Source organism: Halichoerus grypus, chromosome X (assembly GCF_964656455.1).
Source record: "Halichoerus grypus chromosome X, mHalGry1.hap1.1, whole genome shotgun sequence".
Lineage (NCBI taxonomy): Eukaryota > Metazoa > Chordata > Mammalia > Carnivora > Phocidae > Halichoerus > Halichoerus grypus.
Window position 1 is genome coordinate 23,077,726 of NC_135727.1, and position 25,596 is coordinate 23,103,321.

Consider the following 25,596-nt stretch of genomic DNA (forward strand, 5'->3'; position numbering starts at 1 on the left):
GAAAATCAATAAGCAAACATTGGACTTGAACTATAGTTTAGACCAAATGGACCTGACAGACATACAGAACATTCCAACCAAGAGCAGAATACACATTTTTTTTCTGAAGCACATCTAGAACATTCTCCAGAATATAAGACGAGGATGGTTCAACATATGAAAATCAATAAATATGATACACCACATTAATAGAATGAGAAGCAAAAATTATATGATCACTCAATAGATGCAGATAGAGCATGTGACAAAATTGAACACCTTTTCATGATAAAAACTCTCGATACATTGGGTATAGGAGAAACATGCCTTAAAATAATAAAGGCCTTATATAACAAACCCAGCTCTAACATCACACTCAATGGTGAAATGTTGAAAGGTTTTTTTTCTAACATGAGGAACAAGACGAAGGTGCATACTCTCATCATTCCTATTCAACATAGTGCTGGAAGTCTTAAACATTAGGCAAGAAATTAAGCAAGAAAAAGAAATAAAAGACACCCAAATCGGAAAGGAAAAAGTAAAATTATTTCTGTTTCAGTGACATGATCTTATATGTTGAAAACTTTAAAAACTACACACACACTCACACACACACACACACACACACACACACACACACCTGTTAGAACTAATAAACTCAGTAAATTTGAGGATACAAAATCAATATACCAAATCAGTTGCATTTCTCTATGTTCACCCTAAACTATCCAAAAGTAATAATAATTTAAGAAAACAATTGCATTTATATTAGCATCAAAAATAAATACTATGGATTAACTAAATAAGTAAAAGACTTATACACTGAAAGTAGGTAATGTTGACTGAAGAAATTAAAGAAGAGGGGTGCCTCGGTGGCTCAGTTGTTAAGCATCTGCCTTCGGCTCAGGTCATGATCCCAGGGTCCTGGGATGGAGCCCCGCATCGGGCTCCCTGCTCAGCGGGAAGCCTGCTTCCCCTCTCACACTCCCCTTGCTTGTGTTCCCTCTCTCGCTGTCTCTCTCTCTGTCAAATAAATAAATAAAATCTTTTTTAAAAAAGAAATTAAAGAGGACACAAGTAAATGAAAAGACATGCCATTTCTTGGATTAGAAGACTTTATATTGTTAAAATGTCCATTTTACCCAATATGATCTGCAGAGAGAGTAAAATATCTATCAAAATCTCAGTGGTGGTTGTGTTTTTGTTTTTGTTTTTGTTTTTACAGAAATAGAAAAGGCATTCCTAAAATTGATATGGAACCACAAAAGGCTCCAAATAGCCAAGGCAATCTTAGTCAAGAAAAGCAAAGTTGAAGACATCACACTTTTTATTTCAAAATTTATTAAAAAGCTATAATAATAAAACAGCATGGTACTGACATGAAGACAGACATAAAGATCAGCGGAACAAAATGCAGGCCATAAATAAATCCACATATATATGTGGTCAACTGATCTTTGACAAAGGTGCCAAGAATACACAGCATAGAAAAGATTGTTTCTTCAATAAATGGTGTTGAAACAACTGGTTATCGCCAAGTAAAAAAGTGAAATTGAACACTTATCTTTTTTTTTAAATTTTATTATGTTATGTTAGTCACCATACAATACATCATTGGTTTTTGATGTGGTGATCCACGATCCATTGTTTTCATATAACACCCAGTGCTCCATGCAGTACGTGCCTTCCTTAATACCCATCACCGGACTAACCCATCCCCCCTCCCCCTCTCCTCTAAAACCCTGTTTGTTTCTCAGGTCCATAGTCTCTCATGGTTCATCTCTCCCTCCAATTCCCCCCGCCCATTTTTCCCTTCCTTCTCCTAATGTCCTCCATGTTATTCCTTATGTTCCACAAATAAGTGAAACCATATGATAATTGACTTTCTCTGCTTGACTTATTTCACTTAGCATAATCTCCTCCAACACTTATCTTACACCATACACAAAAATCAACTCAAAGTAGATTGAGTACTTACAAGACCTGAAACTGTAAAACTCCTAAAAGAAAATACATGGGAAAAGCTTTATGATATTGGTTTGGGCAAATGATTTCCTGATATGACACTAAAGACACATGTAGCAGAAACAAAAATTAACAAGTGGGAATATATCAAATTAAAAGGTTTGCACAGCAAAGGACACAACACAGTGAAAAGGAAATCTATGAAACAAAAGAAAATATTTACAAACTATATATCTGAAAACAGGTTAATCTCCAAAATACATAGGGAACTGCCACAACTCAATAACAATAAAGCAACCTGATTTTAAAATGGTCAAAGGACTTAAATAAACATCTCTTCAAAGAAGACATACAAATGGTCAGCAAATATATGAATAAATGCCCAATGTTACTAATTACCAGTTTAATGCAAATCAAAACCACCAGGACATATCACTTCACACCTATAGTATATCTGTTATCAAAAAGAAAAAAACTATATATATATATGCAACTGATGGTGAGGATGTGGGAAAACTGAAACTATTTTTACACTGTTGTTGGAAATATAAAATGGTGCAGCCATTAAGAAAAACAGTATAGATTTTCTTCAAAAAATTAAAAAAAAATAAAACTGCCATATTAACCAATTTCCTATTTTTTTTTGAATTTTTTAAAAATTTATTATGTTATATTAATCACCATATATTACATCATTAGTTTTTGATGTAGTGTTCCATGATTCATTGTTTGCGTATAACACCCAGTGCTCCATTCAGTATGTGCCCTCTTTAATACCCATCACCAGGCTAACTCATCCCCCCAACCAGAACCCTCAGTTTGTTTCTCAGAGTCCATAGTCTCTCATGGTTCGTCTCCCCCTCCGAATTCCCCCCCTTCATTTTTCCCTTCCTACTATCTTTTTTTTTTTAAACATATAATGTATTATTTGTTTCAGAGGTACAGGTCTGTGATTCAACAGTCTTACACAATTCACAGCGCTCACCATAGCACACACCCACCCCAATGTCTATCACCCAGCCACCCCATGCCTCCCACCCCCCACCACTCCAGCAACCCTCAGTTTGTTTCCTGAGATTAAGAATTCTTAATCTCGGGGCGCCTGGGTGGCTCAGTCGTTAAGCGTCTGCCTTCGGCTCAGGTCATGATCCCGGGGTCCTGGGATCGAGCCCCGCATCGGGCTCCCTGCTTGGTGGGAGGCCTGCTTCTCCCTCTCCCGCTACCCCTGCTTGTGTTCCCTCTCTCGCTGTGTCTTTCTCTGTCAAATAAATAAATAAAACCTTTGGAAAAAAAAAAAAAGAATTCTTAATCTCAATTTCCTACTTCTGGGTATTTACCCAAATGCATCTAAATTAGGATCTTGAAGAGATATTTGTACTCCAGTGCTTATTGTAGAATTGCTCATAATTTCAAAGATATGGAAATAACTTAAACATCTATCAAGAGATAAGTGCATATAGAAAATATGGTATATTCATACAATGAATATTATACACCTTTAAAATGAAGGAAATCTTACCATATGTGACAGTGTAAATGAACATCAAGGACATTATGCTAAGTGAAATTAAACCAGTCACAGAAGAACCAATATTTCATAATTCCACCTACATGAAGTATCTAAAATAATTACACTCATGGAAGCAGAAAGCAGAATGGTGGTTGCTAAGAACTGAACAGAGAGGCAAATTGAAATTTATTATTCAAAAGGTTGAAAGTTTCAGGATTTTCATTGTGCTCTGCCTATACATCCCTTCTCCCCACCCACACATACCCCTAGCAACCACTGATCTTTTAATTAACTTTTTATTGTTTCCATAGTTTTGCCATTTCCAGAATGTTATCTAGTTGGAATCATGCAGTATGTGGACAATTTAGATTGGATTCTTTCACTTAGTAATATGCACTTAAGTTTTCTCTGTGTCTTTTCATGGCTTGATAGCTCATTTATTTTTAGCATTGAATAATACTGCATTGATTAGATATAACCAATGTATTTATCCATTCACCTACTGAAGAACTTCTTGGCTGCTTCCACATTTTGGCAGTTATGAATAAAGCTCCTATAAACATCCACGTACAGGTTTTTGTGCGGACATAAATTTTCCTCTCCCTTTGGTAAATACCTAGGAGTATGATTGTTGGATTTTATAGTAAGGACATGTTTAGTTTTGTAAGAAACTACCAAATTGCCAAACTTTCTACGCAATTCCCAACAACAGTGAATGAAAGTTCCTGTTGCTTCACATTCTCACCAACATTTTTGTTGTCAGTGTTCTGCATTTTGGTCATTCTAGTAGGTGTATACATACCTCATTGTTGTTTTAATTTGCATTTTCCTGATATATGATGTGGGACATTTTTTCATATGCTTATTTGCTATCTGCATATACCTATATAAATTACAGAATGCTCAGAGCCAAAAGAAAAAAGAAACATATTACCAAACAAAGGAATGAAAAACATATTTACTAGTAGTGATGTGATGGAGTCAGTCCATACCACCTTGTAGGGTCTTATTGTTTGATGGATTTACAGCATGACAGAGTAAGGAGCATTTCAGACAAACTTTAAGTAAAACTGGTAAAAATTATTTAAAAAAAAAACAATTTAAAGACTATAAAAATATCCTAAGAATATACAACAAATGAAGAATCATTTATTTAAGAAAATATACTGAAATTTGGTAATAACAACGAGTCTATGGTATTTGAACTGAGACTTGGTTCTTTTCTCCCCTTTCCTAACTCAGTGAGAATTTTCAGACATGTTTAGCCAAGAATGCAGGGCTCCTTGTTCTTAGAGCTTTCAGTTGGAGACTATCTTCCAGGGAGGTACAGCATTCCTCATTCTGTCCCCAGCTACCTGTTGCTAATGCTGTAACAAGTAGATGTGAATGAGAAGTATAAATTCCCTTTTCTTGCTCAGCTCACACAATGATACAGCGGCTCAACTATGGCACAGAAACACTAAGAATGCTGGGATCCCAACTGCCCTTGCCCTGGCTCATATAGTAGTAGTTTCATACCAGGAGAGGCAAGCCAAGAACACCTGAGGCTACTTCCCCCACCACTGAATGATCAATTAAAGTCACTCAGAGGGAAATATGCCTTTGTTTTCACCCCCCAACTCCAGAACCTTTTCTCAGTGATTATATCAGAAGGAAGAATCAGATTGGAAAATATATATAGCTCCTAATTACTTCATAAAGGAACCAGCTTCATTTAGAACAGTGTGGAGAAATTTAAGCCTATGGCACTCTTGAGGAACACTGGAGGTGTTTGAGAAAATTTTGGAAAATTCATGAACATATAGGTTAAACAGTATGTCGGGTAGTCTGCTGGAGAAACCTGAAAATAAAAAGCTGGAGGAAACATCCTTGGGTTATATAAACAAACAAACAAACAAACAAAAACAAAACTCAAATAGTGACCTCAGGAACTGTCACTTCAAGAGTCTGAATCTGATTAGTATAGAATGTGGGGCATTATGTCTAAAGACATTTTTGAAATCAATAGAGCAATCATCCCACAATTAATGGAGCTTAGTAGATGGATGTGGTTAGGAGAAAATACAGTCAAAGAGAGTCCTGCCAAAACCACTATCATCATCTCAGGGTGACTGTAGGCATATACAAGGCTGATGATTAACACTGCAGAGTAAAAATAGGCACTATTAAAGTAATCCTGTTAGTCATTAAACTAATAATCATATAGTAACAAGTCCTAGAGATGGGGAAGTACCCAGATTTGCTACATTATCTAAATTATCCAGTTTCCAGCAACAACAACAAAAAATATTACAAGACATAAAATGAAACGAGTATGACTCCTATAGACAGGAGAAAGCCAGCAAGAGAAAATATCTGTGAGAGTGACCAGATGTTGCATTTTATAAATTCTTCCAATAAGCCATTATAAAAATGTTCAAAGAGCTAGAGAAAACCATGATCAGAGAAGTAAAGGAAGGTTTGATAACAATGTTGCATTGTATAGAGAATATCAATAGTTAGAAATTATAAAACAGAAGTAAATGGAAATGCTGAAATTGAAAATACCAATAACTGAAATGAAAAGTTCACTAAAGGGGTTCAACAACAGATTGAAACTGGTAGAAGAAAGAATTAGCCAAGTTAAAGTTTGATCAATTGAGATTATGCAATCTGAAGAACAGATGAAAAGGAATGAACAAAAATGAACAGAGCCTCAGAAAGGTGTGGGAAGCCATTAATTACACCAGCATATGCATAAATGGCTGTATCAGAAAGATAGGAGAGAGAGAAGAGAACAGAAAAGAGTTTCAGGAAATAATGGCTGACATTTTTCCAAAATTATTTTTAAAACCTTACTATACACATCCAGGAATCTCAACAATTTCAAGTAAAATAAACACAAAGAGATCCAGAAAGAGACACATCACAAAGAAAATGCAGGAAGATCAAGACAAGAAAAAAATATTGCAAGAACAAGAGAAAGATGACATGACATTTACAAGAGAACATAAATAAGATCATAAATAAAATAAGAACACACTTCCCATCAGAAACGAGGCAAATAAAAATGGCACAACATTCTAAGTATATGAGATTTGGATAAAGTAGTGCTGAGATGGAAAAGTACAGCTTCATATGACCATGTATTGGTCAGGTTTTTCCAGAGAAAGATACTAACAATAGGATTTATATTTGTTTGGAAAGAGGGAAAGAAAAGAGGTGAGAGAGAGAGAGAGAGAGAGAGGAGAAAGAGAAAGAGAGAGAGAAGAAAGAGATTTTGAGGAACTTGTTCATGCAGTTGTAGGGCTGGCATGTCCAAAATTTGTAGAGCAGATAAGTGGGCTAATAAGTCAGATAAGAGTTAATGTTTCCCACTTGTCTATTTTTGTTTTGTTGCCTGTGCTTTTAGGATCATATCCATTAAATCATTGCTAAGACTAATGTCATGAAGGTTTTCCCCTATATTTTCTTCTAGTAGTTTCACAGTTTCAGGTCTTATGTTTAAGTTTTTAATCCATTTTGAGTTTATTTGTGTATGTAGTATAACATAAGGGTCCAATTTTATCATTCCGTATATGGATATCCAGTTTTCCCAGCACCTTTTGTTGAAGAGACTATCCTTTCCCCATCGTGTTATTCTTGGCACTCTTGTTGAAGATCATTTGACTATATATACATGATATTGCATTTAGGGCTTATTTCTGGACTCTTCTTTCCATTGGTCTATATATCTGTCTTTGTCTTGGTATCACACTATTTTGAATATAGTGGCTTTGTAATATATTTTGAAATCAGGAAATGTGATGTCTCCAGCCTTGTTCTTCTTTGTCATAAACATTGACTATTCTGGGTCTTTTGTTGTTACATACGAATTTGTAGTGTTATTTTTTTTTTAATTTCTGTGAAAAATGCCATTGGACTTTTAATGGGAATAGCATTGAATCTGTAGATCAATTTGAATAGTATGGACATTTAATGATATCAAGTCTTCCAATCTATGAACATGAGATGTCTTTCCATTTATTTTTGTCTTTCTAAATTTTTTTATCAATGCATCTTAGTTTTCAGTGTACAAATCTTTCACTTCCTTGGTTAAGTTTATTTCTAAGTGTTTTATTCATTTTATTGCTAATGTAAATGCAAATGCATTATTAATTTCCTTTTTGGGTCGTTTGTTGTTAGCGTATAGAAACACAACTGATTTCTTTTTTTAATAAAGATTTTATTTATTTATTTATTTAAGAGAGAGAGCACATGAGAGAGAGAGAACATGAGAGAGAGAGAGCATGAGCAGGGGGGAAGAGTAGATGGAGAAGCAGGTTCCCCGCTGAGCAGGGAGCCCAATGTGGGACTTGATCCCAGCACCCTGGAATCATGACCTGAGCTGAAGGCAGATGCTTAACAGGCTGAGCCACCCAGGTGCCCCCACAACTGATTTTCTTATATGTTGATTTTGTATCTTGCAACTTTTCTGAAATTGTTTATTAATTCTAACAGTTTTTTGGGGGAGTATACTATTTAGGGTTGTATATATATAAGAACATGTCACATGAAAACAGAAACATTTTTACTTTTTCCTTTTTGATTTGGATGGCTTTTCTTTCTTTTCTTTCTTTCTTTCTTTCTTTCTTTCTTTCTTTCTTTCTTTCTTTTTTTTCTTTTTTTTTTTTGCTTATTAATCTGGCAAGAACTTCCAGTTCTATGTTGAGTAGAAGTGTAAAGATTAGGTATCTATATTAAAGTTCTCCAAAGAGACAGAACCAATAAAATATAATAATACCCTATAGTAGAACCAATATATATAATAGTAATTGGCTCCCATAATTATGGAAGTTGAGAAGTCCCACAATCTACTGTTTGAAAGCTAGAGAACCAGGAGAGCTGTTGACATAATTCCATTCAAATTTGAATGCCTGAGAACTATGGGAACCAATGATGTATTTCCTAGTTTAAGGTCAAAAGTCAGAGATGGGGGGTTGCTGGTGCTAAGTACTGGAGTCCTAAGCCCCAAGAACCAGGAGCTTCAATTGCCAAGGCAATGAGAAACTAAATATTACAGTTTACAAAGAGAGGGCAAAATTTCACTTTTTCTTCACCCTTTTTTTGTTGTTGTTGTTCTATTTAGGTCCTTAATGGATTGGATGATATCCACCCACATTGGTGAGTGTGGATTTTCTTTACTTAGTCTATTGATTAAAATAATCTTTTCTAAAAGCATTCTAACAGGCACACCCAGAAATGTTTTACCAGGTATCTGGACATCCCTCAAGTCAGTTGACATTGAAAATTAAGCATCACAACATTCTTTTCCTGTTCCTGATCTTAGAGGAAGAGCCTTCAGTTTTTTACCATTGAGTATGATTTTAAAAGTCGGCTTGTCATATGTGACCTTTGATATGTTGAGGTATATTCCTTTTATTCCTACCTTTTTGAGAATTCTTATCATAAAAAGGTTTTGAATTTTGTCACATGTTTTTACATATCTATTGAGATAATCATGATTTTTTTTTTAAAGATTTTATTTATTTATTTGACAGAGAGAGAGACAGCGAGAGAGGGAACACAAGCAGGGGGAGTGGGAGAGGGAGAAGCAGGCCTCCCACGGAGCAGGGAGCCCGATGCGGGGCTCGATCCCAGGACGCCGGGATCATGACCTGAGCTGAAGGCAGACGCTTAATGACTGAGCCACCCAGGCGCCCGAGATAATCATGATTTTTATTCATTTAATTAATGTGTTATACCACATTGATTCATATATGTTGAACTATCCTTGTATCTCAGGGTGAAATTCTGCTTGATCATGGTGTATGATCTTTTTAATGTCCTGTTGAATTCAGTTTACTAGAATTTGGTTGAAAAATTTTGCTTCTATGTTCATCAGAGATATTGGCTTGAATTTTTTTTTCTTTTGGTGTCTGCTTGGCTTTGTTATTAACATACTTCTGGCCTTATTCAATGAGTTTAGAAGTGTTCAGTTCAGAGGTGCATGGGTGTCTCAGTTGGTTAAATGTTGGACTCCTGATTTTGGCTCAGGTCACGATCTCAGGGTCATAAGATTGAGCCCTGTGTTGGGCTCCATGCTCAGCATGGAGTCTGCTTGAGATTCTCTCTGTCCTCTCCCTCTGCACCTCCCCCCACTCACTCTTTCTCTGTGTCTAAAATAAATTTTAAAAAATTTAAAAAAAAGAAGTGTTCTGTTCAATTTTTTAAAACAAGCTTGCAAGACAGTGGCATTAACTCTTTGAATGCTTGGTAGAATTCACCAGTGAAGCCATCTGGTGTTGGTGTTTTCCTTGTTGGGAGTATACCTTCAAGGATTCAGTCTTGGTAAGTGATATGTTTGTAGGAACTAATACAGTTCTTCTAGATTTTCCGATTTGCTGACAAAAACTTCATGGTAAAAAAAAAAAAAAAACTTCATGGTATTTTCTTGATTCTTTGTATTTCTTCAGATTAGCTGGAATTTTTCCTCTTTAATTTCTAATTTTATTTATTTGAGTCTTCTCCTTTTCTCTTAATCTAGCTGAAGGTCTTTTTAAAATTTTTTTTCAAAAACCAACCTTATTTTCATTGATCTTTTATATTGTTTTTGTATATTCTATTTTATTTATTTCTGCACTAATTTTATATTCTTTTTCTGCTAACTTTAGGTTTATTTTGTTCTTATTTTTCTAGTTACTTGCAGTGTAAAGCGAGGTTTTTTTTTTTTTTTTGAGATATTTCTTCTTTCTAAATGTAGACATTTATCACCATAAATGGCCCTTTTAGTACTGCTTTTGATGCATCCTATAAGTCTTGGTGTGTTGTGTTTTCATCTTTGTCTCAAGATATGTTTTTACTTCTTATTTGATTTTTTTTTCTTTGCCCTATTGATTGCTCAGGAGTGTGTTTGTCTTAATTTGTTCAGAATTCTATCACAAAAGTAACATAGATTGAATGGATTATAAACAACAGAAATTTATTTCTCACAGTTCTGGAGGCTGGGAAGTCCAATATTAAGGCATCAGCAGAATCAGTGTCTGGCAAGGACCTGCTTCTTGGTTCATAGATGGTTGTCTTCTCACTGTATTATCACATGGCATAAGGGGCAAGGGAACTCTCTGAAGTCTCTTTTTAAAGGGCACTAATCCTTTTTGGTTTTTTGTTTCTTAAAATAAATAAAAGACATTCAAGTCGGCAAGGAGGAAGTCAAACTTTCACTATTTGCAGACGATATTGTACTCTATGTAGAAAACCCGAAAGACTCCACCAAAAATTGCTAGAACTGACACACAAATTCAGTAGTCACAGGATACAAGATCAGCACACAGAAATCTGTTGCATTTCTATACACTAATAATGAAGCAGCAGAAAGAAATCAAGGAATCAATCCCATTTACAATTGCACCAAAACCCAACAGATAACCTAGAAATAAACCTAACCAAAGAGGTAAAAGATTTGTCCTCTGAAAACTATAGGACACTTCTGAAATAAATTGAAGATGACACAAAGAAATGGAAAAATATTCCATGCTCATGAACTGGAAGAACAAATATTGTTAAATTGTCTATACTACCCAAAATAATCACACACTTGATACAATCCCTATCAAAATACCACCAGCATTTTTCACAGAACTAGAACAAACAATCCTAAAATTTGTATGCAACCACAAAAGACTCTGAATAGTGAAAGCAATCTTGAAAAAGAAAAGCAAACCTGGAGGCATCACAATTCCAAACTTCAAATTATATTACAAAACTGTAGTCATCAAGACAGTGTGGCACTAGCACAAAAATGGACACATGGATCAATGGAACAGAAGAGTAAACCCAGAAATGGAACCACAACTATATGATCAACTAATCTTTGACAAAGCAGGGAAGAATATCCAATAGGAAAAAGGCAGCCTCTTCAACAAATGGTGTTGGGAAAACTGCGCAGCAACATGCAAAAAATAAAGCTGGATCACTTTCTAACACTACACACAAAAAATAAATTCAAAATGGTTGAAAGACCTAAATGTGAGACAGGAAACCATCAAAATCCTAGAGGAGAACACAGGCAGCAACCTCTTTGACGTTGGCCATAGCAACTTCTTCCAGATATGTCTCCAAAGGCAAGGGAAATAAAAGTAAAAATGAACTATTGTAACATCATCAAGATAAGAAGCTTCTGCACAGTGAAGGAAACAATCAGCAAAACTAAAAGGCAACCTATGGAATGGGAGAAGATATTTGCAAGTGACATATCTGATAAAGGGTTAGTATCCAAAATCTATAAAGAATTTATCAAACTCAACACCCAAAAAACAAATAATCCAGTCAAGAAATGGGCAGAAAACATGTTGCTCTGAAGTTTTGTGCATATATATTTATAATTGTTTCATATTCCTCATTAATTGACCCTTCTGTTATTATGTTCTGACCTTTTTTGTGTCTTGTGACAATTTTTGACTTAAAATCTATATTGTCTGATATATGCATAGCCCCCTGCTCTCTTTTGGTTACCTTTTGCATGGAATATTTTTTTCTATCTCTTCACTTTCAGTCTATATGTATCCTTAAAACTAAAGTGAGTCCCTTGTAGACACCATATAATTGGGTCTTGCTTTTTCATCTATTTTGCCAATTTGGGGAATTAATCCTTTTATATTTGAAGTAATTTTGATTTAATAAACTATTTTGTTTATTGGTTTCTGTCTGTATTATATTTATTTTGTTATTTTCTTTCTTGCTTATTGTCCTATTTTGTTATCTGATGGTTAAAGGATCCGCAGAGCAGAAATGGGACATTGTTTTTCAATGGGTATAAAGTCACAGTATTACAAGATGAATAGGTTCTAGAAATCTGTTGCACAATATTGTGCCTGTAGTTAACAATCATTCATGCACTTAAGAACTGTTAAAAGGGTAGATCTCATGCTAAGTGTTTTTTTCTCTAAAGAGTTTATTTATTTATTTGAGAGAGAGAGAGAGAGAGAGAAAGCACAAGCAGGGGAACCAGCAGAGGGAGCTGCAGAAGGAGAGGTAGAAGCAGGCTCCCCACTGAGCAGGGATCCCCATGTGAGGCTCGATCCCAGGACCCCGGATCATGACCTGAGCCAAAGGCAGATGCTTACCCAACTGAGCCACCAGGTGCCCATCATGCTAAGTGTTTTTAGCACACACACACAACAAGAGGACACAAGAAATCTTTTGGATGTGATGGATATATTTATTACCTTGATTGTGAATGGTGCCACAGGTGTATGCTTGTGTTCAAACTCATCAAAATGTATACATTATATATTTGCAATTTTGGCGGGGAATGGGTGGCTCAGTTGGTTAAATGTCCAACTCTTGATTTTGGCTCATGTCATATCTCAGGGTTGTGAGAATGAGCCCCATGTCTGGTTCCATGCTGGATGTGGATCCTGCTTAAGATTCTCTCTCTCAGGCACCCAGGTGGCTCAGTCATTAAGCATCTGCCTTCAGCTCAGGTCATGATCCCAGGGTCCTGGGATCGAGTCCCACATCGGGCTCCCTGCTCGGTGGGAAGCTTGCTTCTCCCTCTCTCACTCCCCCTGCTTGTGTTCCTGCTCTCGCTATCTCTGTCTCTGTCAAATAAATAAATAAAATCTTTAAAAAAAAGATTTTCTCTCTTTCCCTCTGCTTCTGCCCTTCCCTTCCTGCTCATGCTCTCTCTCTTTAAAAAAAGAAACCCATATATATATTTAAAAATTTTGGTATATTAAGTATACCTCAAAAAAGCTGGGAAAAGAAAGAGTTGATGTTTGTATTAAGGTTTTCCAGAGAAATAAAACTAATAGAATAGATAGATGATTGATAGATAGATGATAGATAGATAGATAGATAGATAGATAGATAGATAGATGATAGATAGATAGATGATAGAGATAGAGATAGATAGATTTATTATGGGGGATTGCTCATGCAGTTATGGAAACTGAGAAGTCCTATAAATTGCCATGTGTATCCTGGAGACTAAGGAAAGCTGGTAGTATAGTTCTAGTCCAAACCAAAATAACTGAGAACCAGGGGAATCAATGGTGAAAGTTCTGGTCTAAGTTTAAAGGCCCAAGAGACAAGAGTAGCCATTTTCATTGTCCATTGGCAGGAGATGGGTGTCCCAGAGACATCCATTTCCAGAAAGTAAAATTGCTCTTCCTTTGCCTTTTTGTTCTATTCAGAGCCTTCAACAGTTTGAATGGTGCCCACTTGCATTGGTGAGGCAATTTTCCTTACTTTATCAACTCAAATGCTAATCTCTACTACAAATATCTTCAGGGATACACTCAGAAATAATGTTGTACAAGCTATCTGGGCATTCCTTAGCCAAATCAAGTTAACATAAATTTAACCATCACAATGTTACTGTCTGTTTCTTTTTTTAATGTCTGTTAATATTTGCTTTATGTATTTTGGTGCTCCTATGTTGGGTACATAGATATTTATAATTGGTATATCCCCTTGTTGGATTGATCCCTTCATCATTATATATATACTTCTTTGTCTCTTGCTACAGTCTTTGTTTTAAAGTCTATTTTGTCTGATATAAGTATTACTACACCAGCAAAAAGCCAGTTCTTTTAAAAAGTTCAAAGAAGTAGAGAGAATATTACTACTGACATTACGTAGATACATGAGGATTATAAATAAATACTTTGAACAATGGTATGTTGTAAGATAGGTAAATAAAATGTATTATATCCAAACAGTGGAAGAACCTTGAAGACAATATGGTAAATTAATTAAGTCAGACACAAAAGGACTCATTACATGCCTCCATTTATATGAAAAAGGCAGAAGAAATTTATAGAGACATAATATATATTAATGGTGTTTAAGTCCCAGGAGGACAGTCTAAAGAGGGTGATAGCTGAAGGATACAAGGTTTCTTTTTGAGGTAAATAAAATATTCTAAACTTGACTTTGGTAACATTTGCACATATCAGTGAATATACTGAAAATATGGGAATGTACCCTATAAATGGGTGAATGTATTATTTGTGAAATTTATCTCAAAAAAAGCTGTTAAAAACAAGAAACATGTATGGGAGGTAATAAAAGATAGTTTTCTGAGCTCTTCTGAAACTGGATTAAGGGCATCCTCATTCTAGTCTCAACCTGTGTCTTGTGGTTAGTTCCTCCCCTTAACAAAGGTAAGGGTATTTTTTTTTTTTTTTTGTCATTCCCCCCCTCAAATAACTTAGCTGTGCATAGAAGCCAGTTTTCTGGAAGAAGCCCACAGTTGGGCTACTTCACTTGGTTCTAAGGCTAGGCCTTTGCTTCAGGTTCATAGACATAAGCTGTCCATGGGTATGGTTTGCCTTCCTCTTTTTCATGTTTCTCCAAGCTAGGAGTATTGGTGGCTCAGAGACCCCACCCCTTAAAATCCCTTTGTTGCTCTCTGAGAATAATTGTTGCCTTGGCTAGATTGTTACATAGGGGGGCAATCATCACTGAAATTGCCACAGCAGGCCCTGCACTGCCTGAAAGGGGACAAAATTCATGGGTTGAAGACGGGGTATTCTGGGGGACTGGGGACAGTCTGCTAGCTCCTCCTGAGTGTCAACTTGAGAACTTTGGAATCCTGTGGTTTTAAAACTTCCAGAAGTGCCTGTTATCATACAAAGTGGCAAAGTGTTTTTTATTTTGTTGGAGTTCAGAAGAGCATGCTGTGGATATGTTTAACCCGTATGTATTAGATATTCCAGCTGTAATTTTTGACAACGGATCAGGACTCTGCAAAGCAGGCCTTTCTGGAGAGATTGGACCCCGTCATGTCATCAGTTCTGTCGTGGGACATCCTAAATTCAACATGCCATTATCAGAAGCCACTAAGAAAAAGTACCTTGTGGGAGAAAAAGCCCTATACAAATACGACGCCTTGCATTTGCACTACCCCATTGAGCGTGGACTAGTAACAGGATGGGATGACATGGAGAAACTCTGGAAGTATCTTTTTGAGTGGGAGCTAGGAGTAAAACCCTGTCAACAACCTGTGCTCATGACTGAGCCCTCCTTGAACCCAAGGGAGACTCGAGAGAAAATGGCAGAAGTGATGTTTGAGACCTTCAATGTGCCTGCTTTCTACCTGTCCAATCATGCAGTGGTAGCACTATATGCCTCTGCCTCTGTCACGGGATTAGTGGTGGACAGTGGGGATGGGGTCACTTGCACTGTCCCTATCTTTGAGGGTTACTCCCTGCCTCATGCTGTTACCAAGCTCTACGTGGCAGGAAGGGACATCACAGAGCACCTCACTCGGCTCCTCCTTGCTAGTGGAAGTAACTTCCCTTGCATACTCAATAAGGCCTTAGTGGGTGACATCAAAGAGAAGCTGTGTTATGTGGCCTTGGAGCCAGAGAAAGAGCTATGTAAGAGGCCAGAAGAGGTTCTGAGAGAATACAGACTGCCAGATGGGAATGTTATCTACATTGGAGACCAGCTGCATCAGGTGCCTGAAATTCTTTTTGCACCTGACCAGCTGGGTATCCACAACCCAGGACTCTCCAAAATGGTGTCCAGCAGCATTATGAAGTGTGACACTGATATCCAAAATAATCTTTTTGCAGAAATTGTGCTGTCTGGGGGCACCACTCTTTTCCCTGGGCTTGAGGAAAGACTTATGAAAGAACTGGAACAGTTGGCTTCCAGAGGAACTCCCATCAAGATCACAGCTTCTCCTGATAGATGTTTCTCTGCATGGATAGGTGCATCCATTGTGACCTCTCTGAGCAGTTTCAAGCAGATGTGGATCACTTCTGCCGATTTCATGGAGTTTGGGACATATGTTGTTCAGAGAAGATGCTTTTAAGGAGTCCAGAGCACAAGGGCCTGCTTGAAGTGTCAGATCACAGGAGCACTTGTGGAAGGTGACATCTTCCTTTGGGCTTTGGCATGGTGTTTGATAAAATTGATAAGACATTTTCGTTTCAGTTCATTTTTGGTGGCAGCAATTTCTGATCCAGGTAATGAATCATTTTAAATGGTTCTATTCTACCTTTTCCGTCTCATGGACATTGTTAGTTGTTTTCTCCAGAGAAATCTTTTGTTTATTTGTTGTGGTTGTGTCTACTTACAGGGTTTATAGTTAAAGCAGGTGCTTGAGACTCATGCCCAGATGCTTGACTCAGTGGGATCCCTAGGGCCTTCATTTTAATCAAGTATCTTGGATATTTTTGACAGATCTAGTGCTAAAGTAAGACAAAAATCACCAGAGAAAGTGTGAGAAGTGGAGGGGAATTAAGTAAAAGAAATGTTATCCTGCTGTTAGGGCTCAACAGACCCTTTCACTCAATTGGATCCTTTATTAGGAAAATAGGGTTCTCTGCTGTTATCAGAGGTTAGGCAGCTAAATAAGATGAAGCTGTTTTTCTTGGCAAAGTGGAGAAATGTGAACAGAAATCACTATTTGATTAAGGTTCTCTAAGCTCAAGGCCCCTACTCCCAGTTGGAGTATTAAGAATCAACACCTCTACTCTTTGTTTTTAATTTCAAAGATATTTATAGCCTCATTTAGTTAGGGGTAAAATAATGGAAATATTTAATGGTAATCAATAAATAAATTATTAAATAAATTATGTCTACATGATTTTTTCTCATTAATTTAGTGTTATTTTTCCAAAATACTGTTGGGAGACAGATGGAAAATTCAGAGAAGTCTCTGTAATGCAAACTGTTTATTTGGTAAACAAAACAGTGACACTTTCTCACATATATGTCTATGCACATTTGTATGTACATGTATAAATGAATATTTGTATGTGATTATAAGTACTTGGACAAAAGTACAGAAGGGTACATACTATTGAGTTTACATAGGTTGGTGGAACAGAATAAAATGAGAAGTAATACAGGTGAAAAGAACAGGATGGAGAACAAATCATAAAGAGGTATTCCAAAAATTTCAGCCTGAATGAAATAAAACTGTTAGTCTAAAAAAAAATTCTATTTTGCACATATCTTTTGAACTCTGTCTTCAGGGCTGTCACATTGCTGGCTTGAATATAGCCATGAAAATTATTGAATGAGATAAATCACTATAAATCAGGTATTTTAGTTTTTAGATTTATTTGAGAGACTGGCTTAATAACATACTTCTGTTTACAGATAACAGAACCACAGTGGAACCAGAAGATAGTGGAATACCACCTTCAAAGAGCTAGGGAAGCATTACTGTCTATCTAGAATTACATACCCAGGAAAACCATTCCAAGAAAGATGGTAAAATAAAGATTTTCCCAACAATAATGAAAGTGTCTACTGCCAATAGATCATCACTATGTAAGACTGTTGAATCACAGACCTGTACCTCTGAAACAAATAATACATTATATGTTAAAAAAAAAAAAAAGAAGAAGAAGATAGCAGGAAGGGAAAAATGAAGGGGGGAGATCAGAGGGGGAGTCGAACCATGAGAGACTATGGACTCTGAGAAACAAACTGAGGGTTCTAGAGGGGAGGGGGGTGGGGGGATGGATTAGCCTGGAGATGGGTATTAAAGAGGGCACGTACTGAATGGAGCACTGGGTGTTATACGCAAACAATGAATCATGGAACACTACATCAAAAACTAATGATGTAATGTATGGTGATTAACATAACATAATAAAATTTTAAAAATTTAAAAAAATTTATAAAAAAAAGATCATCACTAAAGGGAAATTTATATGATTAATTGAGGACATATAGAAATCCCAGAATAAGATATATATGGTATAAAAAGAAACAATGAACATTTAAAAATGGTGTAACTAGAGGTAAATTTTAAAATACTGACTGCATTAATTTATAGTATTATCATAATACAAAGGATGAAAACTCTGTAATGCTAAAGGACTAAATCATGAAAACTGATTTGACTTAAAAAGCTTTGAATATATTTGCATTCATCAAAAAGAGAAATATTAATTAAATTTAGAATATGTATGTTGAAACTGAATAAACTCTGCAAAAAACCTTAAAAAATAACCAAAAAACCCCACTAAATAACAACTGCAATTGGAAATACTAAAAGGCACTACTAAAAAAAGTATCAAAGACAAAATTTTAATGAAAATTATAAACTGATTAAAAATGAATGAAGGGCACCTGGTGGCTCAGTTGGTTAAATGTCCGACTCTTGATTTTGGCTCAGGTCATGATCATGTGAGATTGAGCCCCACATTGGGCTTTACACTGGGCTTGGAGCCTGCTTAAGATTCTCTCTGTCCCTTTCCCTCTGCCCTTCCCCCCACTCAAAAAATGGATGAGAACCAAATATTAGAGATTAAGGGGTGGAATGCAGCTAATGCTGGAATTAGAAATGTATAGTCTTAAATGTTTAAGTAAAAAGAAAGGGTGAATATCAAAGAGTTAAATGTCTAATTTATGAAAAAACAAATAGAATAAACCCTCAAAATAGGAGGAAGGAATTTAAAAAATACGAAATCAGAAATTAATGAAATTTTGTCATCTGCAACAACATGGTTGAGCCTAGAAGGTATAATGCTAAGTGAAATAAGTCAGTAAGAGAAAGACAAATACCACCACATGATTTCACTCATATGTGGAATTTAATAAACAAAACAAATGAACAAAGGAAAAAAGAGACCAAAAAAAACCAGACTCTTAAATACAGAGAACAAACTGGTGATTGCCAGAGTGGAGGTGGGTGGGGAATGTGTAAAATAAATAAAGGGGATAGAGAGTACACTTTTCTTGATAAGCACTGAGAAAGGTATTGAATTGTTGAATCATTATATTGTACACCTGAAATTAATATAACACTGTATTTAATTGCACTTGAATAAATAAATAGAAAAAATGAGATATAAAACAAGAACAAAATAAAGAGAATGAAGAAAGATTTGATTCTTTATAAAGACTAAACAGATATACTAATGAAATTATTGATCCAATTTATAATAAACAAGTTTAAAATTGTGAAGAATTAAAAGTGGTCATAAATGCTAATGAAGAAAAAAATTAAACAATAACCATATTATGAATAATATTACACTTAATTCCACAAATGTAAATTTACCTAAACTATATCTTAAAAATATATATCCTTATCTAGTATAAAAATTACATAATCTTTTTAAAATCTTGACATAAATTAAACATTAAGTGTAGATATTTTTCCAGGTAAGTTCAATCATTCAAAAATTCCATTTTTATTCATATTCTTTAGTAGTATAGAAAAAACATCAAACTTTTACTAATTTTATGAGTACAATATAGCTTTTAAATTATACAAACCATGGGCAATATAAGAAAGACAAATTCAGATCAACCTCACTTATAAACATAGATGCAAATTTCATAAGCAAAATATTAACATACTAAATTCATCAATGTATGAAAAGTTCATTTTAAGATCAACTTTGGTTTATTTCAGAAGTGCAAGGTTGGTATACCATTTATAAATCTGTGGATATAATTCACTACATCTCAACAGATGGAAAAATTAGAACATTTAAGTTAATATTCATTCATCCTAAATATATTATCCAAGGCAAAAGAAATATCATTACCATAAAATGGTCAATATTATTCAAAAACATACATCAAACATATTGCAAAAATGTGAAATATCAAAATATGTTTTAACATGAAATAATCAGACTCCCACTACAAGCAAATTTTAGTATTATACTAAAAGTACTGGGTAGTTAATTAAATAAGACACAGTAATGACAAGAGGTGTAATAAGTAGAAATAAACAAATTGTAATTTTCAGATATGATAGGATATTCTCCAGAAGCCTAAAAATATTAATAAAAATATTAGAATTGGGATGATTTATCATTTTTCAATACAAAATAAACATACCAAAGTCAATTGTATTTCTATTGGTAACACTGAAAGCTTAAATTTAGAAACATTATTTAAAATAGCAGTAAAGAGGGGCGCCTGGGTGGCTCAGTCGTTAAGTGTCTGCCTTCGGCTCAGGTCATGATCCCAGGGTCCTGGGATGGAGCCCCGCATCGGGCTCCCTGCTCCGCGGGAAGCCTGCTTCTCCCTCCCCCACTCCCCCTGCTTGTGTTCCCTCTCTCGCTGTGTCTTTCTCTGTCAAATAAATAAATAAAATCTTTAAAAAAAATAAAATTAAATTAAAATAAAATAGCAGTAAAGAATTTAAGATTCCTAGAAATGGGAGTAGAAGATCTTTATGTAAAAAACCTTTATGTAGAAGATCTTTATGAAGAAAAGGTTTTTAGATTTTTTTTTGCAAATAATTAAAGAAAACTTAGAGAAATGGAAAAACTGTTCATGCTCATCAATAGAAACATTTTAAATAATAAAGTTGACATTTTTCTATACAATTGTTTATAGATTCAATAAATTTCAGTAATAATCCCAGTGAAGTTGTAAGACATAACTACATTATTCTAACATTTATACTTAAGATCAAAGAGCCAGGAATATTTAAGATGGCCCAGAAATAAAACCAGGTAGGGAAATTTGATATAAGATATTAAGAGGTATTGCAATTATGACCATGATGTAATAATTCAACAATATGCAAATAGATATATATGATAGTAAACTGAATCCAGAAACAAATAGACATACTTGAAACCTGATAGTACTGAATTGTAGATTATGTGATTGTTGAGTAGTTAACTTTATGGAAAAGCAATAAACAAAAATGTGTATGTCACAGCATACACAGAGATATGAAGGGATGTGGAGAGGGATGAGGGAAAGGACAGAAAAAAGGTGGGAAGGGAAAAGAGGGGGAGAGCCATGAGGAGAGGGACAGAGAAGGAACAGAAAAATAGAGGTGTGGAGGGAGAGATGAAAAGAGAGGTGGAAAAGGAAGAGGGAGATTATAGAAGAATCAAGAACTCAATGTGGAAGATAATATTTACAATTTTAGATAACAGAAGGATGTCTTTTTTGAGAGTAGGATTATTTTTATCACCATATATATTCATTTTTATTTATTTTTCATTTGAAATATAGACATACAATGTTCTATTAGTTTCAGGTGTACAACATATTGATTCTACAATTCTATACATTATTCTGCTCACCATGATAACTATGGTTACCATCTATCACAAACAATGTTATTACAATATTATTGAATATATTCCCTATACTGTACTTTTTATCACTGTGATTTATTTATTTTATAACTGGAAGTTTGTACCTCTTAATCACCTTTATCTATTTTGCCCATCTTTCCACCCACCTCCCCTCTGGCAACCACCAGTTTGTTCTCTGTATTTAAGAGTCTTTTTGTTTATTCTGTTTTTTAGATTCCATATATAAGTGAAATCATATAGTATTTGTCTTTGATTTATTTTACTCAGCATAATACCATCTATGGTCAATCCATGTTGTTGCAAATGGCAAGGCTTCATTCTCTTTTATTATTGAGTAATATTCCATCATATATATGCATATCTATATCTATAAATATAGCTATATCTATCTGTCTGTCACATCTTTATCCATTTATCTATCAATGGATATCTGGGCTGCTTCCATATCTTGGCTATTGTAAAGAATGCTGCAATATACATATGGGTGCATAACCAGCAAGAAAATTGAAGCAGTAATTAAAAATTTCCCAACAAACAAGAGTCTAGGGCCAGATGGATTCCCAGGGGGATTCTACTAAACATTTAAAGAAGAATTAGTACCTATTCTTTTGAAACTGTTCCAAAAAATAGAAATGGAAGGAAAACTTCCAAACTCATTCTATGAGGCTACATTACCTTGATCCCAAAACTGAACAAAGACCCCACCAAATGGGAGAATTACAGACCAATATCCCTGATGAACATGGATGCCAAAATTCTCACCAAGATCCTAACCAATGGGATCCAACAGTACATTAAAAGGATTATTCACCACAACAAAGTTGGATTTATTCCCGGGCTGCAAGAGTGGTTCAACATCCGCAAATCAATCAATGTGATACATCACATTAATAAAAGAAAGGACAAGAACCATATAATCCTCTCAATTGATGCATAAAAAGCATTTGACAAAATACAACATCCTTTCCTCATTAAAACTCTTCAGAGTGTAGGGACAGAAGGAACATACCTCAATATCATAAAAGGCATATATGAAAAGCCCGCAGCAAGTATCATCCTCAATGGGGGAAAAGCAGAGCTTTTCCCCTAAGGTCAGGAACATGGCAGGGATGTCCATTCTCACCACTGTTATTCAACATAGTACTAGAAGTCCTAGCCTCAGCAATCAGACAACAAAACAAAATGAAAGTCATTCAAATTGGCAAAGAAGTTAAACTCTCACTCTTCACAGATGACATGATACTTTATGTGGAAAACCCAAAAGAATCCACCCCAAAATTGCTAAAACTCATACAGCAGTTCAGCAATGTGGCAGGATACAAAATGCACAGAAATCAGTTGCATTTCTTTACACTAACAATGAAACAGAAAAAAAGAGAAATCAAGGAATCGATCCCATTTACAATTGTACCAAAAACCATAAGATACCTGGGAATGAACTTAACCAAAGAGGTAAAGGTAAAATATTAAACAGAGTGTAAAGGGCAAATTAAAACTTTGTAGTATAACTTCTGATGGGTATCTAATTTTTAAGTTCTCTATATTGATATTCTGCACTATTATTCTGATTCATCACTGGAGTTTAACTTTTACAGGTTGTTGTCAGTTATTACTGTGGAGATTTTGGGGATGAATCCCCAAGGGACATTTATTAGTCTGAAAGTAGCTGGTCTCGAGATGTTGAAAGATGACTTGCAAAGGAGTGGGACAAAGGCCTTGAAAATGACACTTCTTTGGGGGCAAACAATACCTAGACATATTTGTGGAAATGTAAGCATTCCTAGAAATAAATGGGAAGAGAAAATTGTTAAAAATCTAGACTTTTAATGACAGGAAAGTCTTTTTAAGTTAGTGTGATGTTAGATACTACATAACCTTTATTTAGTGCTCACAATGCGTTTTACTAAATTCTTTTCTTGCAGTATGGCATTTAATTAAGCAATACTGTAAGTTACTCATTATTTTTATTTCCTAGGTGACAATGTTTGTCTAAGAACATGAACTTAGTTAATGACACTTCCAGATTCAAACTCTGAGCCTTCTTCTAGAGATTTAACGTCTAAGTTTATTGTCTTTAAAGACTTGTGCATTTTGTTTCATTTGACACTTATTGAAAAAAAAATAAACAATTTAGAACCAAATGCTTAAAACAAAGTCCAGACACATGTCCCTACAAAGCATCACCATACAGTGGTGTGACAGACCCAGATTATCCAAGCTAGACTTGCAAAGATACAATTTCTTGAACCATTTTAAGTAACTACCAGTTCTTAAATAAATGTAGTAAACTTATTGTAAAAATATAATTGTAAAAATGGCCCCGATTTTTCACCCATCACTCTGTTCAGGCCTTTTCCAATGCGACTTATAAGCTTTTCCTTTCAAGAGTTGATGTCTCTGTTTCTTTGTATCTGGGTCATTCTTGTAACTTGTGCCGACCTAAATAAAGAGGTAAATAGAGGCAAGCTCAAACTTGTAAAAAAAAGATTTACTTGGGATTAGAAGAGGAATTGCAATTGGGGACATGCAAACTCTGTAGCAAGCTACAGGTGAGTCCATTAAGGGTTTGGGGTACACTATATTTATGGGCAGGGAACGTAAAGAGGGAAGAGTTCAGTTAGAGTCTGTTAAAGTAAAAAAACAAATGGAGACCATCTTTGAAAATTTCCCAAGCAGACAAAACCAGTCCAGTCAATTCAACTTATTTTTTGAGACCACCTGACCTGGGTCATTTTTTGTTCATGCCTCTGGAAACCACAAGCAAAACTGCCCAAGGTTGATATGAGGCAGATCCTGACCAACTCCCATTTAAGAAAATTCCAATATTATTAGTTTATTGCAAATTAGGCATTTATAGGACATCAATCTCTTCAATTTTATTTTCCTGAGAACATATGCCTGCGATTTTCTATTTTCTATCATGCAGTTTCATTCTAAATTGAAATTCTTTCACACTTGTGACAAGGACTCTCTCTTTGACTAAACTCTAGTCAGGCTCCTCTGAGCCCAACTAGGACCCATCATTGTGCATGTCTACAAGTCCAGTTTTAACAGGAATTGCATCAAGTAGGTCTAGCCGGAATATTCTAATTTCAGTATCTAATTACTTTCCTCTTCCCACCCCCTATCCCCTATAAGAGATGTGATCACTCTGGCCTACCTTAAGAAAGAATCCTGTTTGGTGAGTTTAGTAATAATTACCTACCATCATAGTAACTTTTTGTCCACTGATCCCCCTCCCACAACTCCAATCCTTGGCTATAAATCCTCATTTTTCCTTGTTATATTCAAAGTTGAGCCCAATCTCTCTCCCCTACTGCAAAAGCACATTTCATTAGTCTCTATACCTATCACAATAGTCCTGAATAAAGTCAGTCTTACCATTTAACAGTGTCATGAATAATTTTTCTTCTACATTTGATTTGACCAACAGATACAGCAGAAATAAAAGTGTGCCAATTCTAATCCTAAATCTTAAGAGGCCTTATGTACTGCCACTTTCTTTCAAAAATGTATCACCATCATGGTAACAAGTCCTGCCTAGCCCGTTGGTGGTATGTGAGAGACACATGTAGAGGATCTCAATGGTCGCACTTGAGTTCATTTTAAATTAGCAGAACCACCAGATAACGCATAAGTTTGAGAACAAAAGTAAATGTTTATCGTTGTTTGTCACTAAGAACTTGTAGATTTGTTTTTATATGGAATTATTGTGCCAAAAATAACTGATGCATTTAGCAAGGAAAAAAATGTTAGCTGGTATTATCTGATCTATATCTTTTGGAGTGTGTGATATGAAATAGTTCTAGTAAACTATATGCAAGTCTGTTTATAGACTGTGGGGTTAGTTATTCTCAATAAGCCCTTTCATCATATTTGTATGTTCCCTACATAAAATAATTTCATATATAATGTGAGGGATTTTTTTTTCTATTTGTATCTGCTATGTTTATCTTCAACATAAAAATATACTTTTAACAAAATTGTATGCAACGTTCATTTTTTTAAGATTTTATTTATTTGACAGAGAGAGAGCACAAATAGGCAGAGTGGCAGGCAGAGGGAGAGGGAGAAGCAGGCTCCTCACTGAGCAAAGAGCCCAATGTGGGACTCAATCCCAGGACGCTGGGATCA

General features: G+C 35.3%; 1 protein-coding gene across 1 annotated transcript; it reads left to right on the forward strand.

Moving 5' to 3' along the window:
• The first annotated feature begins 15,104 nt into the window (after positions 1-15,104).
• On the forward strand, positions 15,105-16,238 carry LOC118543901 (actin-related protein T1). The gene has a single exon (XM_036105310.2). The coding sequence runs from the start codon at positions 15,105-15,107 to the stop codon at positions 16,236-16,238; it is 1,134 nt and encodes a 377-aa protein (XP_035961203.1).
• Positions 16,239-25,596: the final 9,358 nt, after the last annotated feature.